The 16,999-nt window shown below is 53.8% G+C and overlaps 1 protein-coding gene across 1 annotated transcript; it reads right to left on the bottom strand.

The window, feature by feature from the left end:
• Positions 1-3,125: 3,125 nt before the first annotated feature.
• On the bottom strand, positions 3,126-15,631 carry BLVRB (biliverdin reductase B). The gene is made up of 5 exons (XM_033158649.1): positions 15,483-15,631; positions 9,370-9,531; positions 9,179-9,268; positions 4,204-4,335; positions 3,126-3,584 (listed from the first exon to the last, which is right to left on the bottom strand). The coding sequence occupies exons 1-5, from the start codon at positions 15,565-15,567 to the stop codon at positions 3,421-3,423; spliced, it is 633 nt and encodes a 210-aa protein (XP_033014540.1). The 5' UTR covers positions 15,568-15,631; the 3' UTR covers positions 3,126-3,420.
• Between the last annotated feature and the right edge of the window lie 1,368 nt (positions 15,632-16,999).

The raw sequence follows: 16,999 nt of genomic DNA, 5'->3' as shown, positions 1-16,999 counted from the left end.
TGTTCCCCGTCGATCCCCGTCGATCGGCGTTCCCAGCAGCGGCGGGGGGGCGGGGGACTAGCTCCTTGCCCATTGGTGGGCTGGTCCGGAAGCAGGCCCTCTCATTGGCCGGGGAGAGACCCTCACCTGGCAAGGTCCAGGTGCCGCCTCTAGCGCTCCAGCGGCGCTGCTTCGCTCCGGCCTCCAGGTGGCGCCGCAGCCTCCCTCCTAGGTCTCAAGTCCAGCGCCGACGCCACCCGGACGCCTGGGCTCTTTGGAGCCCTGTGAGCAGTGCCGGATTTACGTATAAGCTAAAGCTATAGCTTAGGGCCCCACTCTCTTGGGGGCCCAAAAAAATTTAAAAGGAAAATAACCTGGATGTACATTTCCAAAATATAAGATAAAAACCAAATAAAATAAAACCTACATACAGCAACCATGTTTTGTGTTGTGTAGGCTCCTATGATGTAAGTAATGGGCCCCACCTGCTCGCCTGCTCCCTCAAATATCACTGGTTTGCTCATTTCTATATTTAGGGTGCCGACATTCTGCATGGACTGGTTGCATGGGAACATGTGCAAAGGGCTTCAGATACTCATGAGGTCCATAAATTACCATATAGCATATACTAACTATACCAACTACCAACATGAGTCTGACCAAACTGCAGGAGGCAGTGGAAGACAGGAGTGCCTGGCGTGCTCTGGTCCATGGGGTCATGAAGAATCGGACACGACTAAACGACAACAATATACAGTGGACGCTCAGGTTGCGAATGCATCTGTGCGGGAGGCGGATTCGCAACCCACGCTGCTGCGTCTGTGCACACACGTGATGCAATTCACCCCTTCTGTGCATACGCCAAAACCCGGAAGGTTCAAGGTGGTGCACAACCAGAAATTGCGCAACCTGAAGGACAGCTGGACATATAAAGGGCCCCATTACCTTCAGTAGCTTTAGGGTCTCATCAAACCTAAGTGCGGCCTTGCCTGTGAGGGGGGCGGAATCTAGCAGCAGCGAGTTCCGCAGGTTTAAAAGGCTGCTTGGAATTCCAGAGGGTCCGTGGGATAGGAATGACCATAAAAAGGGGAGACATCTTACCACAGTGCAAATTAAATTAAATCTCCACCATGAGAGGTAGATTGCAGTTGATCAAAAAGTCTGTGCATTTGGGGTTGAATAAAGATAATGGCCAAAACAGGTTTTTAACCCCAACCTGCACCCTTTCAACCTTATACCTCTGTGTACTGCAGCAGGTTGCAGCCTTCAGCTCAACAGTTCTGATTCTAGGCACCTGCTGGCAGCAACCAGCCCTTTCATGCATCAGATAAAGTGTCTCCTAGCTCAGGGACTCAGTTTAGCCTACCGGGGTCTTCAGCCCAAACCCGTAAGAGGAAGGTATGCGGGCACAGCTTCGCTGTCCTTTCTTGGTCCTTGTGACAGCAGAGCATGAAAGTGCCAGGTGTAGAGATTGAGAGGAGAGGAAGGGAGAAAAATGGCTGGGTCTAAATCACGCACTCCGTGAGCCTCGGGTGCCCCTGTGTGTTTGTGTACTTATCATGTGGATCCAGTCGAAAGGCAGGTGATCCTCCAGGGCAGGCAGCCCACCCATCTCCCCGTCCCAAACTCTGCCCACCACCCTCTGGCTAATGGTCTGTCCCAGAGACATGCTTGACCAGGAAGCAGGAGGCTCAGATGGGGAGCAGCCGCAGCGCTGCTAAAAAACACAAAGCAAGAATCATAGGATTCTCTAGTTGGAAGAGACCCAAAGGGTCATCTAGCCCAGCTCCCTGCAATGCTAAGTTAATTCTCCCAAATACGTACTACAGTGGTACCTTGGTTCTCAAACTTAATCCATTCCAAAACCAAAGCGTTCCAAAACCAAGGTGAGTTTTCCCATAGAAAGTAATGCAAAACAGATTAATCTGTTCCAGACTTCTAAAAACCACCCCTAAAACAGAAATTTAACATGAATTTTACTATCTAACAAGACCATTGGTCCACAAAATGAAAGCAATAAACAATGTACTGCAGTCACACAATCAATCAATCAATCAGTAGCTGAACAGGGTTCCACACAGTCACAAAAACAAAACAAAGAGCCACAAATACAAAAACACAAAATAAATAGCAAAAACAGAGACACCTCAGCATAACAAACACTCAAATCAGAAGTGTAACACTCAAAATGGAGCATGTTTGGCTTCCTAAAGAAGTTTGCAAACCAGAACACTTACTTCTGGGTTTGCAGTATCTGAGTTCCAAGTTGTTTGAGTACCAGGGTGTTTGAGAACCAAGGGACCACCACTGTGGTTGCTGACAATTGCAGGAGGGAGAGCTGCTCTTGTGCTGCTTGTGGGTGTCCTGCGATGGGCATGGGGCTGGCCACTTTGGGAACAGGATGCTCAACTAGATGGCCATCGGCCTGATCCAACAGGCTTGTCTCGTGTTCTTCAGCCTCACAGGCCGCAAGTAAAAGGCGAGGGCCTTACGCACTTTCTCTGCCCACTCAGCCTTGCCGTCTGAAGTAACAGAGTGCTGCGCTGCTTTCAAGGGTAACACAGGTGTAGAAGACAACTCTCAACTGGCTCCAAGTGGTGACATCAGAGCCCGAAGGATTGAAATAGGTCAAAATATACTTTTTATTTGACTAACTTTTGTTAACAAGCTTTCCCGTTACACAGAACTCTTCAGCAAGGAAGAGGGAATGAGGTTCCACAGCCACAGGAAGCGAGCAAGGTTACTCATTAACATTAATGCAAATACTTTGTGATTTAGCCACTCCCATTCCAGACCGCTCTCTAATGGCTAGTAATCTTACCATTTAATACATCTATCAATCCCTTTTTAGCTAAATAACGTCTTATGATACAAAAACCTCACTCCCTTCCGATGGGTCCTGGCCACTCAGGCTGCCGTTCTGCCCAATAGTTCTGTGTACTCCTGAAGATTACACATTCCTGACCCCAATAAGAGACTTCTTGGACCAAGCAAGCAGCGCCTCATTCACCAGGGACCCCCTAGCCTTGCTCCCTTCTCTTGGGATGTGGCAGGGAGAACACAGCGGCTCAGAATCACTGCACAAGGACACTGACCTGGGGGGGGGGGGAGAGAGAGAGAGAGAGAGAGAGAGAGAGAGAGAGAGAGAGAGAGAGAGAGAACGGGACAAGCACAGCCACTGTTTAACACAGGAAAACACAGGCATGCAGCAACACCAGTCAAGGTGCCTTTGTGGCATGGAGGGTGTTGGGTGGGCAGCTCACACCCCCATGGCTCATGTTAAGGGGAGAAAGGCACTCATTATAGCACACGAGGCAGAGAGAGGGTTGGGCGGATGGAGGGGGTGGCATCAGCGATGGAGAATTTCCCTTTTGTCAATGGGACGAGGCTTCGGAGACAGAGAGAGAGGCCGACAGGGTGATGCTGGCCGGCTGGCCAGCCTCATTCCTTGGGGTAATGCCTGGAGAGGTAGACGTTCTTCCCATCGTACTCGGAAGTGGCCAGGCATTTGAGGAAGAAATGCCCGAGGTCGTGCTTGGAGATGACTCTGGAGCCGCTGGAAGTGTCCACGGTCACGGTGTAGTCGCCTGTGAGCGGCTGATCACCTGGAGGAGGAGGAAGAGAGCCCAGGTGAGCTGGCCCAGGGAATGGAGCCTGTGAGGGATCTCCCCCAAAAGACTGATACAGAAATCCCACCGCCCCCAACACAAATTCTGCTTCCCCTCCTGCGCCTTCCCAGCTTCTTTGACGAATAAAAACAGGCGTGTAGTTTAAACGGTAATGGTGTTTGGGATTTCATCTGTGTCCCGTGCTGCCACGTTTTTCAGGGTTTCCCTGGTTTTAAAAAACATTTGGGGGTCAAGCTTCCTTGGTTGGGAACACAGAAGGAGTGTGGTGCAGCAGTTAGAGTGCCGGACCAGGACTGGGAGAGGAGGGTCCCCAACTCGGCTGTGAACGGAGCTCACTGGGTGACCTTGGGGGCCAGTTGCTGCTTCTCTCAGCTGAGCCCGCCTCGCAGGGTTGTTGGGAGATTAAGTGAGATGCAAACCACCTTGAGCTCCTTGGAGGAAAAATGGTGGGATAGAGATGGAAGAAAGAAAAGAAATGGCGATGGGCAGAGGTGTGCCTTAGACAGACACCCACCCACACCCTCCGACCCCCTCCCCACAGCCCAGAGACGCAGAGCCCACCCTCCGACCCCCTCCCCACAGCCCAGAGACGCACCTGCGATATGGGGGGGCATGACGTAGACGCAGTCCAGCCCCGACTCCTTCAGGATCTGCTGCATCCGGATGTGGTCCTCTGTCACTGGGCGCAGCTTGGCCGGCACCTTGTCCAGGTCCCACATCAGGAAGGCTGCAAGCAAGGCCAGAAAGTACAGTGGAGAGCTGGGTGGCAGGATCAGACCCTGCAGCAGGCGCCCGCCCCCACCTGTCTCTCTCCCGGGGCGGGGGACAGAGGCCAAGGGTGCTCTCCACCCCGCACCCCCGGTCATGGAAGGCTCAAGAGCTGAGGGGCAGAGAGGGAGAGTTTGCACCTGATCTTGGGGACCTGAGTTCAAACCCCACCTGGGCAAGAGTAATCCGCAAAAGGGGAATGTGAAGAAGGGCAGAGGTGTGACTGTAAGAATTTGTAAGAGGCTTTGGCAGGTAGCCGTGTTGGTCTGACACAGCTGAAATAAATAAAAAAGTTTAAAAAATTGTCCAGTAGTATCTTAGAGACCAACTAAGTTTGTTCTGGGCATAAGCTTTCGTGTGCATGTGAGTGTGCATGTGAGAAGTGTGCATGCACACGAAAGCTTATACCCAGAACAAAGTTATTTTGAAAATCTAAGTAATACTCTATGCTTTGGGAATCTTTAAGGGAATCTTGGAGGACGCAGAAGGCACTGTGGGTTAAACCACAGAGCCTATGGCTTGCCGATCAGAAGGTCAGCGGTTCGAATCCCCGTGACAGGGTGAGCTCCCATTGCTCGGTCCCTGCTCCTGCCCGCCTAGCAGTTCGAAAGCACGTCAAAGTGCAAGTAGATAAATAGGTACCACTCCAGTGGGAAGGTAAACAGCGTTTCCTTGCGCTGCTCTAGTTTGCCAGAAGTGGCTTAGTCATGCTGGCCACATGACCCGGAAGCTGTATGCCAGCTCCCTCGGCCAGTAAAGCGAGATGAGTGCTGCAACCCCAGAGTCATCCATGACTGGACCTAATGGTCAGGGGTCCCTTTACCTTTACCTAAGGGGATCTTAGAGACCCTAACCCAGCCGTTCCCAAACTCCTCCCACCCATTGACCACTCGAACATGGGTCTTGGTGAAGATTTTTCTGCCTCTTGCAGTGTATGTAATGTGCTGTGCTGACAGACACATCACAGACCACCTGGGTGAAGGTTGTGGACCCCCGTTAGGGAACCCCAACCTTTAACACAGTCACCCCATCATATTGCAACTAAACTGCTGGCCCTGGCTACTACCCCTTGTGCCCCATTCCCTCTTTGGATCTCATTGAAGAGTTGCAAGTTGCTGGCAAACGCCCTCGCTCTAACCATTAGGCACACTTGGCTTATCTCCTCTCTATGGCCCACTAGCCCAAAGTGCTAGTTTTGCACATCTCAGAGGGGACGCCTGGGCTGATGTCACGGGAAGACTATGCCAAGCTGCCTTTGGGCATTTTTTCTGCAGGGTGCAAGCGGTGAAAGGCGCCCCAGATCTCCCCCTTACGCAGAGGTTACGTTCCAGGCTCCCACACACCTAAGCAACATGCACCTACGTGGGGAGCCTCATCAGAGCGTGGCACGAGGGCGATTTAAGAGGTATCAGAAAGAACTTTGCCTCCAGAGCACCAGAAAGGGCAGAGAGCAGCGCGTCTGAGCCCCCGACAAGACAGCTTCCCACATAACAGCTGCTGAGTGACGCAGTGAGACAGCAGCAAGAGATCGCAGGGGCCATTTTGGAGCCCATAATTTGTTTTTTCTTTTAAACCTTTATTTCTGGACTTTTGGCTCACTGACGGCCACTTTCCAGCTCTCTCCCACCATTTGAATTGATTGATTTCCTGTGTGTGTGTGTGTGTGTGTGTGTCTGTATTTTAAAAGATTTGGTTTTTAAAATATTGCTTTAATTCCTTTTTAACAATTGCCATTTACACACGCTTAACTTTCTGTATCCCCTCTCTGTTGTTTTAATTTGCATAATCCGCCAATCCAGGAAAAAGCCAGGAGATAAACATCCTAGGCGAGGTAATACCAGTTTACTGGAAGAAGCAAAGCTCCCCAGTGTGGAAGCAAGGATTCTTCAACATCAACTTTGATAGACTGGTCATGTTGTGCGGATGCCTGATGATCGTCTTCCAAAGCAACTACTCTATTCCAAACTTAAGAATGGAAAGTGTAATAATAATAATAATAATAATAATTTATTATTTATACCCCGCCCATCTGGCCGGGTCTCCCCAGCCACTCTGGGCGGCCTCCAACAAATATCAAAATACAATACAGAGTCACAAATTAAAAACTTCCCTAAACAGGGCTGCCTTTAGGTGTTTTCTGAATGTCAGGTAGTTGTTTATTCCCTTGACTTCTGACGGGAGGGCGTTCCACAGGGCGGGCGCCACTACCGAGAAGGCCCTCTGCCTGGTTCCCTGTAGTTTTGCTTCTCGCAGTGAGGGAACCGCCAGAAGGCCCTCGGCGCTGGATCTCAGTGTCCGGGCTGAATGATGGGGGTGGAGACGCTCCTTCAGGTATACGGGACCGAGGCCGTTTAGGGCTTTAAAGGTCAACACCAACACTTTGAATTGTGCTCGGAAACGTACTGGGAGCCAATGCAGATCTCTCAGGACCGGTGTTATGTGGTCCCGGCGGCCACTCCCAGTCACCAGTCTAGCTGCCGCATTCTGGATTAATTGCAGTTTCCGGGTCACCTTCAAAGGTAGCCCCACGTAGAGCGCATTGCAGTAGTCCAAGCGGGAGATAACCAGAGCATGCACCACTCTGACAAGACAGTCTGCGGGCAGGTAGGGTCTCAGCCTGCGTACCAGATGGAGCTGGTAGACAGCCGCCCTGGACACAGAATTAACCTGCGCTTCCATGGACAGCTGTGAGTCCAAAATGACTCCCAGGCTGCGCACCTGGTCCTTCAGGGGCACAGTTACCCCATTCAGGACCAGGGAGTCCCCCACACCCGCCCGCCTCCTGTCCCCCAAAAACAGTACTTCTGTCTTGTCAGGATTCAACCTCAATCTGTTAGCCGCCAACCATCCTCCAACAGCCTCCAGGCACTCACACAGGACCTTCACCGCCTTCACTGGTTCTGATTTAAAAGAGAGGTAGAGCTGGGTGTCATCTGCATATTGATGAACACCCAACCCAAACCCCCTGATGATCTCTCCCAGCGGCTTCATATAGATATTAAAAAGCATGGGGGAGAGGACAGAACCCTGAGGCACCCCACAAGTGAGAGCCCAGGGGTCTGAACACTCATCCCCCACCACCACTTTCTGAACACGGCCCAGGAGGAAAGAGCGGAACCACTGTATAACAGTGCCCCCAGCTCCCAACCCCTCTAGCCGGTCCAGAAGGATGTTATGATCGATGGTGTCAAAGGCCGCTGAGAGATCCAGCAGAACCAGGAAACAGCTCTCACCTTTGTCCCTAGCCCGCCGGAGATCATCAACCAGCGCGACCAAGGCAGTTTCAGTCCCATGATGAGGCCTGAATCCTGATTGGAAGGGATCCAAATGGTCCGCATCTTCCAGGCGTGCTTGGAGTTGTTCAGCAACCACCCGCTCAATCACCTTGCCCAAGAATGGTAAATTTGAGACTGGGCGATAGTTGGCCATATTGGCCGGGTCTAGAGATGTTTTTTTAAGAAGCGGTTTAATGACCGCCTCTTTCAGCGGGTCTGGAAAGATTCCCTCGCAGAGGGAAGCATTCACCACCGCGCAGAGGCCATCGCCCAGCCCTTCCCGGCTAGCTTTTATAAGCCAGGATGGGCAAGGATCTAGGAGACAGGTGGTCGGTTTCACTCGTCCAAGCAGCCTGTCCACATCCTCGGAGGTAACAGATTGGAATTGATCCCATGCAACATGACTAGACAGGGCTCTAGCACTCTCCCGCCCCGGCCCTGCTCCCACGGTGGAGTCTACCTCCTTCTGAATCTGAGCGACTTTATCTGCAAAAAACTTTGCAAAAGCATTGCAGGAGATCTTGGGGTCCCTACCAGACCCCGGTGACAAAGGTGGTTCTGCTAGGTTGCGAACCACCTGGAAGAGTCTCCTGCTGCTGTTTTCTGCAGATGCAATAGAAACAGCGAAGAAGGTCCTCTTCGCTGTCGCCATTGCCACTTGGTAGGCTCGAAGTTGAGCTCTAGCCCGTGTCCGGTCTGATTCAGAATGAGTTTTCCGCCACCGGCGCTCTAGCCGTCTCAGCGACTGTTTCATCGCCCTCAGCTCCGGGGAAAACCACGGAGCTGTCCGGGCTCCATGCAATCGGAGAGGACGCTTCGGAGCCAGACAGTCAATAGCCCTGGTTAACTCCGCATTCCAGCGGGCCACCAGGGAATCAACTGAAAGGCCATCAACATGGGATAATGCATCCCCTACCACTCTCTGGAAACCAATTGGATCCATTAAGTAGCGGGGGCGGACCATCTGAATCGGTCCCACCTCCCTGCAGAGGGGAAGGGTCGCAGAGAAGTCTGGTGGTCAACAAAAGAGGTTCAAAGACTCCCTCAGGGCAAACCTTAAAAAAATGTAGTATAAACACTGACAACTGGGAAACACTGGCCTGCGAGAACAGCCTTGACCAAAGGTGTCATGGGCTTGGAAGATGCTCGAACTCAGGATACAAGGGGCTAAGAGTGCTAAGAGGAAGGCACGCTTGGCAAATCCACACCATGATCAACTCCCGCTCGGAAACCTATGTCCCCACTGTGGAAGGATGTGTGGATCCAGAATTGGCCTCCACAATCACTTATGGACTCATTGTTAAAACTGTGTTTATGGAAGACAATCTTACTCGGCTACGAGTGATCGCCAAAGAAGAAGAAAGATTTTGGGTGGGAACTGAACCTGGGACTTTCTGGAGGCAAAGCACATGTCTTGCCACGGAGCTATAGCTCTACACACACACACATACACACACACACACACACACACACACACACACAGAATAGCCCCGTTGGCTTAGAGAAGTCCTGCCTGGGGCAACTGACCTGAGAGACAAACCACCACCTTGCGGATGCCGTGGGATTTCATGGCCGCCACAATGTTCCGGGTGCCTTCAGACATCATGGTGGTAGGACCTGACAGGAGGGAGAGACAAGGAAGAGAAGAATCAGCTGAGCTGAGGGTCACGGGAGGGGGCAGGGCAGGTGGGGGGGAGGGAGGGGGCAGCTTCACCTACTGAGGTCATTGCGGGTGCCCAGGATGACGATCACGGCATCCTGCCCCTTCACGGCTCGGTCAACGTCCGCTGGGTTCAGAACATCTCCCACCACCACCTGCGCCGGGTGGGGCTCTGGCGGCAGCCGGACTGGGTCCCGCACCAGCACGGTCACCTGGTAGCCTGGAAAGAGAGGCAGGATGAGGCCTGTGGGGCAGGAGGCAGCCAGGAAGGGGGCAGGAGGAGCCCAGGACTCCTGGCCTCCACTGTCAAGCTCTGGAGGGGCAGCAGGAAGGAGGAACAGAAGGAAAGTCATAGCATCATGAAATTGTAGAGTTGGAAGAGACCCTGAGGATTGTCTAGTCCAGGTAGGTCCAATTCTCTAGAGACTGTGATCTACTCCCTGTATAATAAAACTGGCAGTGATCTACCCATTGTCAAGCTTTTTGCGGGAAGGGTTGCCCAGAGTTGCTGAGCTTTCTTTAGGGGGGGGGGAAGCCCAGAGTTATTGAGCTTTTTTTTGGGAAGGACTGGCAAAACTTGTTCAGCTTTTTGGGTTTGTTTTTTTCATAAAATCGCTCATGCAACCGCCCGACACCCTCCCTGATTCCCCCCCTTTGACCCCGCCCCTGGGAATACAAGCTTTCTCAGCTGCAGCAGCGATGCGACAGAGGGCAGCAATCCATCACTTTTTTATTGCTGCAATCGACCTGGAACACACCCGCGATCTACCTGTCGATTGCGGTCGACCAGTTGAACATGTCTGGTCTAGTCTAACCCCCTGCTAAGCAGGAATCTACAGCTGTCCCATACATGGATTGAACCAGCAGCCTTCGTCTTATCAGCACCACACTTCATCAGGCAAGGCCTTCTTCCACCTGCCTTGCCCCACCCTCCAGCCTCTGCTTCTCCCTTGGTATTGTATTATTTTATGCAGTGTGACTTGCCATTGTTTTTATTGATTACAGTTTAGAAATTACTGGTATTTGTAATCGAAACAAAATAGAAAATTCTTTCCAGTAGCACCTTAGAGACCAACTGAGTTTGTTCTTGGTATGAGCTTTCGTGTGCATGCACACTTCTTCAGATACCACACTTCTTATCTGAAGAAGTGTGCATGCACACGAAAGCTCATACCAAGAACAAACTCAGTTGGTCTCTAAGGTGCTACTGGAAAGAATTTTCTATTTTGTTTCGACTATGGCAGACCAACACGGCTACCCACCTGTAACTGGTATTTATAATAATTGTTAAGAGTGGATCTCTGTTTAATTTTTATATGCTGATATTTAATATTATTCTACACTATTCTAGTGGATTGTTGAATATTACTTTTTTATATAAGTTGCTTATTTTGAAGTTATGTTTTATTATCACATTTTTGTACAGTATTGGATTAGATGGTTATAAGGCATACACTCTTTGTTTCTGCAGCTTGTAAACTGCCTTGGGGATTGTAAAATAGAAAGGCAGGAAACAAATTAAAAGTGAAATGAAATTAAATCCAGTCCTGCTGAATCAGGCCAGTGCCCCCCCCCCCAGTCCAGCCTCCTGTTCTCACAGGGGGGCACCTGCAAGCAGGGCCAGATTTAGGTTTGATGAGGCCCTCAGCTCCTGAAGGTAATGGGGCTCTTTCTAGGTCCAGCTGTCCTTTGTCAACAAGAAATTGTTTCTGGCTTTTGTGTTGAATCTATGCTATATGGTAATTTGTGGACCTCATAGGTATCTAAAGCCATTTGCACATCTTGCCATGCAACCAGTACATGCAGAATGTAGGCACCCCATATATAGAAAGGAGCAAAGCAGGGATATTTGAGGGAGTAGGCAGGGCCCATGACTTACATCATAGGAGCCCACACAACACACAACACGGTTACTGTAGGTAGCTTTCATTTTATTTGTTTTTTTATCTTATATTCTGGAAATGTACATCCAGGTTTTTTTCCTCCCTTTAATTTTTTTGGGGGGCCCCAAGAGAGTGGGGCCCCAAGCTAGAGCTTCTTTAGCTTATATGTAAATCCGGCACTGCAGGATCCGAGCAGCAGAGCCCTCTCTCCTTCCAGCAGCTGGGACTGGGTAGCACTGCAGCCTTCCCCTCTGGAGGCCGAGAGCAGCCGCCCTGGCAAGGAGCCCTGGCAAGGAGGCCTCCCTCCTCCACTTCTGCCCACCCTCAGCTGATCTCCAGTTCAAGATGCAGGAGAAAGGAAGAGGCGATTCTCCTCTTTCTCCCTCCCATTTCCCCTTTTCTGCCTTCCAGGCACCGGCCCTGCTTCTGAACTGCTCAGGCAGGAAGTTGCTCCATCCAGGGGTGTAGCGGCAGAGGGGGGCTATGGTCCCCAGCACACAATTTTTGAGGGCAAACCAGCCGCCCCCAGTCCGGTGCTCCCCTCTGCCCGCCAAGCATGGGAGTAACCAGGGGGGGGGCAGCTGCTTCTCGGATCAAATAAAACAACAGAAATACTAAACTAACTGACCAATCATGTTGGCTCTGCCCCACCCAACAAAAATCCTGGCTCTGCCCATGCCCCCAAGGGCCATGTTGGCCTGCCAGGATCCCCCTGCATGGGTTGGCAGGCAGCTCAGGGTGGCCCCGTTTTACTCCGGTGGGAGTGGGGTTGCTCCGGCCCCCCCTGCCCGGCCCCAGCCCACCAACCCCGGGCACCAGATAATAATAATAATAATAATAATAATAATAATAATAATTATTATTATTATTATTATTATTATTATTATTATTATTATTAGTACCCCGTCCATCTGGCTGGATTTCCCCAGCCACTCTGGGCGGCTTCCAACAAAAATCAGATACAAAAATATCACACGTTAAAAACTTCCCTGAAGAGGTATTTTCTGAATGTCAGGTAGTTGTTTATCTCCTTGACCTGTGATGGGAGGGCGTTCCACAGGGCGGGCGCCACTACCGAGAAGGCCCTCTGCGCTGGACCTCAGTGTCCGGGCTGAATGATGGGGGTGGAGACGCTCCTTCAGGTCTACTGGGCCTTTGAGGCCGTTTAGGGCTTTAAAGGTCAGCACCAACACTTTGAATTGTGCTCGGAAACGTACTGGGAGCCAATGCAGATCTCTCAGGACCGGTGTTATGTGGTCCCGGCGGCCACTCCCAGTCACCAGTCTAGCTGCCGCATTCTGGATTAATTGCAGTTTCCGGGTCCCCCTCAAAGGTAGCCCCACATAGAGCGCATTGCAGTAGTCCAATACTGACCCTATGCCACTAGCTCCATCCTTCATTTCATTCCTTGTCCACTTTTCTTTAACCCCCCCCCCCCCCGGAGAGGCCGAGCTTATTTAAGGAAGAGCTATATCCTCTTTGAGTCAGCAGAAGCATTTTCTCTGCCCTTCCCCTGCAGCGCTCCCTTCTCCTTTTGGCACCTGATGCCCCCCCCCCCCGTAGTCACACTCAAAGCAGGAAGGCAGCAGGCAGTCAGGAAGAACCACAAGCCCCACCTTGAACGCAATTCGCTCCTCAAATCCCTTCTTGCTTAGTTAGAAAAACTCTGGTTGGGAATTGGTCCATAGATTGTAAAACAATAAATAAATAAATATTGCACCCGTATATGTAGTTTTTATATTGCTTGTGCTATTTTTAAAATAGTGTGTCCTTATTGCTCTGCTTGGTCCTACTTCCTTGACTTTGCTATTTAACCATGCTGGCATCTTCCTCCAGGCTCGCTTCGCCCCTTCCAGTCTACACTCTGCTCTTCAGACAGGTTTTCTCCCCTCTTCCCACACACCACCTCTCAACTTTCTTTTCGCTAATCCTCTTATTTATTTTCTGAGAAATGTCTCCTTTCGTAAGGCTGAATTCAGCAGCGGTGTCACATCTCAGCTGGGCATTCTTTAGTATTATATCAGGAGTCCCTGCCTCTCCTCTCCTTGGTCCCCAGGACTATTGATTGCAAAGAGCCATTGTTATTTGTATGTCAGCATTTGGGAAACCAGCCGAGGGCAAAGGCTGAATCCTGCACCATGTGCTGCAGCAGGCCAAAGAGGAAGGCTGGGGCCCTTGCCCCACGGTGACCCCACAGGCTGTGCTGGTGGGGCAGCGCTTTCAAGGGGAAGTGGGAAAGGGAACAGGAAGGTGGGAGAGGAGGGCAGCAGGACAGGATCTGAACCAACGGATTCAAATTGCCAGAAAGGAAGAACTTTCTGAGGGCTAGATGGCCCTCTGTCAGGGATTATTGGATGAGATTCCTGCACTGCAGGGGGCTGGACTGGATGATCGTTGGGGTCCCTTCCAACTCTATGATTCTATGGCCCCATGAGGGTAAGCAAGAGTTTGGAAACTAAGTCTTATTTGTGAGGAATAGTTGAGGGATTGGGGATGTTCAGAGAGGAGAACAGAAGACGGAGAGGAGCTTGTTTTCTCCTGCACTAGGGGAGGAGCCAAATCAATGACTCAAATGACAGGCAGGGCGATTCCATCTCAACCTCAGGAAGAACTTTCTGACAGGAAGAGCCGAACAGACTCCCTCCAGAAGTTGTGGACTCTCCTTCCTTGGAGGTTTTTAAGCAGAGGTTGGCTGGCCACATGCCACTGAGATTCCTGCATTGCACAGGGTTGGACTAGATGACCCTGGGTCCCCTTCCGATTCTACCAATCTATGATTCTAAGGCCACCTGATAACCCCAAGCATTACCTTCTTGGAGATGCATTCCTCCCCAAAATAGTTCCTACAAATGTAGCAACCCAGAGCTTCCCCTGCCTGCCCTGGCACGAGCATTGGCACTGCGGCAGCAGGACCTCTTGGCAGCCACCCAGAGGATCGAGCGGAGGGAGCCCTGCCTGAGGGTTTCTGTCAAGGGAATCTCAGGTGGAGCAAGATCCGATCAAGTCCGGGCAAGGTCTCCCCACCCACCCACCTGCTGCTGCTGCTGCTGCTGCTGTTTTGGCTGCTGCTGTGCTGCAAAGGGAGCTTCTGCAGAACTCCAAGTTCTTTTGCGTCCTTTTCGGCAGTGTGGCCACTGAAGGCCAAAAGGAGCAAGGCAGTGGGGGGTGGCTCAGTTGGTCACCCCAGGTAGTCAAAGGAAGGGGACTTAAGCTGGACACTCTCCTGGCCCAGGACACAAGGCCTTCCCATCCCGCTCAGCTCTGCAAGGTTGTCGTTGCTGCACGAAGGAGCTCAGCCTTGCCTGGACACAAAAGTTTGCCCACAAATGCCCGGGCTCCTCTTGTGGCAGGGGCCGAATCTGCTCCTCCTCCCGGCCCTCCAGTAACACCAACCTGTCCCACCCGTCTCCTGGCCACTCCTGATAACCCCACCTTCTCTTTATCTCTCAGTGCACAAGGTGGGAGGGAACAGCTGGCTGGTTAAGGGGGCGGGGAGAGAAAAGAATTCTATTAAGAATACTGGGAAGCAGTGTGGCCTAGTGGTTAGTGTGTCAGAAGAGGACCTGGGAGATACCAGAATTCAACTCCCTCCCCCCTCCTGCTCAGCCATGAAGCTCAACTGGTATCCAGCCCCTGCCTCTCTCGGCCTTAGCCTACCTCACATGGTTGTTGTGGGGATTAAATGAGGGGTGGGAGAATCCTGCACACCACACTGAGCTCCTTGGAGGAACAAGTGGGGATATAAATGCAGTAAGGAAAGGATTAAATCCTGGGGCTTTCCCCCAGTTGCAGGAGCACAGAGGCACCTTTCCTTGCTTATTCCTGCACTGAAATGGGTCCAAGCCACCCAGTGGGTGCGCAAGGGGGCAGCGACCGCCTCCCATCTCAGCCAAGAGGGAACTTCTCTCTCCCTCTTTCTCTCTGACAAAGCCTACCCTGCAGGGCTCTCGCCAGGAGGGAAGGAGGACGGAAGCGGCGCAGCAATTTGGAAATTATTAACTACAGCTGGGGAGTTTGGAGGAGCCGGTTCTCGCTCTCCGCCCCCGGCCAGGAAAGCCACCCGGGCGCGAGTCGGCTGCAGCTGAGCTCCAACCAGCGGGGGCCGTGGACGGCTTGTGCCCGGCGCGTGGGCGGCAGGGTCCACCCACGGGCGCCCCAAGGGGCGGCAGCGGGGCCACGTCGCCAGGCTGGGGGGCTGTGCAGGGAGGGGGTTTCCTCTCTCCGGCGCCCTCCCCCCGCCCCCCGTGAAGAGAGACACGACGGCGCCCCCCACTCCCCGTCCTCTCACCAGCCTCGACGGCTTGCGCCAGGGTGGCCAGGCCAGTCATGCCGGTGGCGCCGAAGATGGCGATCCTTTTGCAGGCTGCGGCCATGCCGGACTCCTTCCCTTCTCCGCCCGTCGGCCGCCCGCCTCCGCCCGCCTAGCCCCGCCAGCGGCCAGCCCTTCCGCTCGGAGCTCCGCCCGGGGAGGCAGGACGGGTGAGGCCGGGGGCGGCGCGTCGCTCGCTCAGCCTGGGGCTCCCTCGACGGGCGCCACGGGAGGAAAAGAAGACGGGGCTCCCTGAAACAACCCCCCTGGCCAGCTTTCTGCCTCGGCGTTGCTCTTGTGCCTTCAGACGGCTTTTATAGGAAATGCCTGCCAAGCAAGGGGGAGAAGCCCGCCTCTCTCTCCAGCGCGCACGAGCCGGAGCGCAAAGCACAGGAGCACAGCTGGAGGGGGAAAGTTGGAGACCCTCTCCTCGCCCCCAAAATGCGGGGGTGATAAGGGGAGCGTGAGCCGCCGCGAGGGCTGCTGGGAGATCCGCCCCACCATGCAAAGCGAGCCTGGCGCCGGTGGGTGGGGCGCCTTTCGCCAGCTTGCGGATTCCGCGCTCGTGTGAAGCGTGCCAGGCGCGGCTCGCGGGGTTGGGCGCCGGCCTCTCGGCGGCGGGGCGGCGGGCACGCCCTCCTCCGCTGCCCCCTGCTCCCAAAAGGCCCTCCCAGGCTCCCTTGTCGTAAACCACTCCGACAAAGATCCCCAGCAGCCGCCCCCTCCCACCGACGACCCTTCGGTACCTGCCTCTCCTCCAGTGCCGGTGCGAAGCAGCCCTAGACGAGGAGGATCCCCGGCTGAATCAGACACTCAGCCCTCCCCACCGGCCCTCTCTCCATCAAAGAGCCCCTTCTCCGCGCGCCCCCACCCCTCTTTGAAGCGCGCGGCTCCGGGAGGAGGGGCCGCGATGCGCGCCGGTGCCCGGGCTGAGGGAGTGGGAGCCGCTCGGCCGGCGAGCCGAAGGACGGGCCCAAGGTGACCGCTTGCTCGGGCGCGCCCTCTTCGTCGCCGCCGCCGCCAGCCCGGCGTGCCCTCTTTTGTGCCTTGCTCCCCCTGGGGCCGCTTCAGGTGGGGCCGGCTCCTCCCCCCCCCCACCCCGCGATCATCCTTGGGTCCGCGCCCGCGTGCGCGCCTGTCTCCGTGTCTGCCTTCCTGGAAAACGCTCCGGGCAGCGGCGGGGCAAGGCGGGCGGCGGGCGCGGGACCGGCACGGAGCGGAGCCCCGGGATTGGCTGCTGCGGCGGCGGATGATGCTGCGGGGCTGCGCCGGGGGCTTCCGTCGCCGGCCTCCGCTCGCCTTCCGCAGCCACTGAGCATCGCCGCCCGCCGCCACGACCGGGCACCGTGCGGGGCGAGGCCGTGGGACGCTTCTCCGCGCCGTCAGGGCACCGTGGGGAGGTAAGTCGCGGGGGGTCCCAGTCATGCAAGGGCTTCCATGCCAAGGGGACCCAGAAAGAGAGTTAGACACCCGACCCCCCCAAATCGCTCTGTTTC

The sequence above is a fragment of the Lacerta agilis genome, chromosome 8 (assembly GCF_009819535.1).
Source record: "Lacerta agilis isolate rLacAgi1 chromosome 8, rLacAgi1.pri, whole genome shotgun sequence".
NCBI classification, from domain to species: Eukaryota; Metazoa; Chordata; class Lepidosauria; order Squamata; family Lacertidae; genus Lacerta; species Lacerta agilis.
Note: the sequence above shows the minus strand (reverse complement) of the source record. Positions and strands in the feature narration are given on the sequence as shown.

What these genes read in the sequence shown, in the direction of transcription:
- BLVRB (XM_033158649.1), bottom strand. Translation starts at nt 15,567, where the DNA reads ATGGCCGCAGCCTGCAAAAGGATCGCCATCTTCGGCGCCACCGGCATG. An exon ending in GGTGGTGGTTTGTCTCTCAG is followed by an intron (nt 4,336 to 9,178) that starts GTCAGTTGCCCC and finishes CCTTGCTTGCAG; the next exon opens with CCTTCCTGATGTGGGACCTG. An exon ending in CATGCCCCCCCATATCGCAG is followed by an intron (nt 3,585 to 4,203) that starts GTGCGTCTCTGG and finishes CTCCTCCTCCAG; the next exon opens with GTGATCAGCCGCTCACAGGC.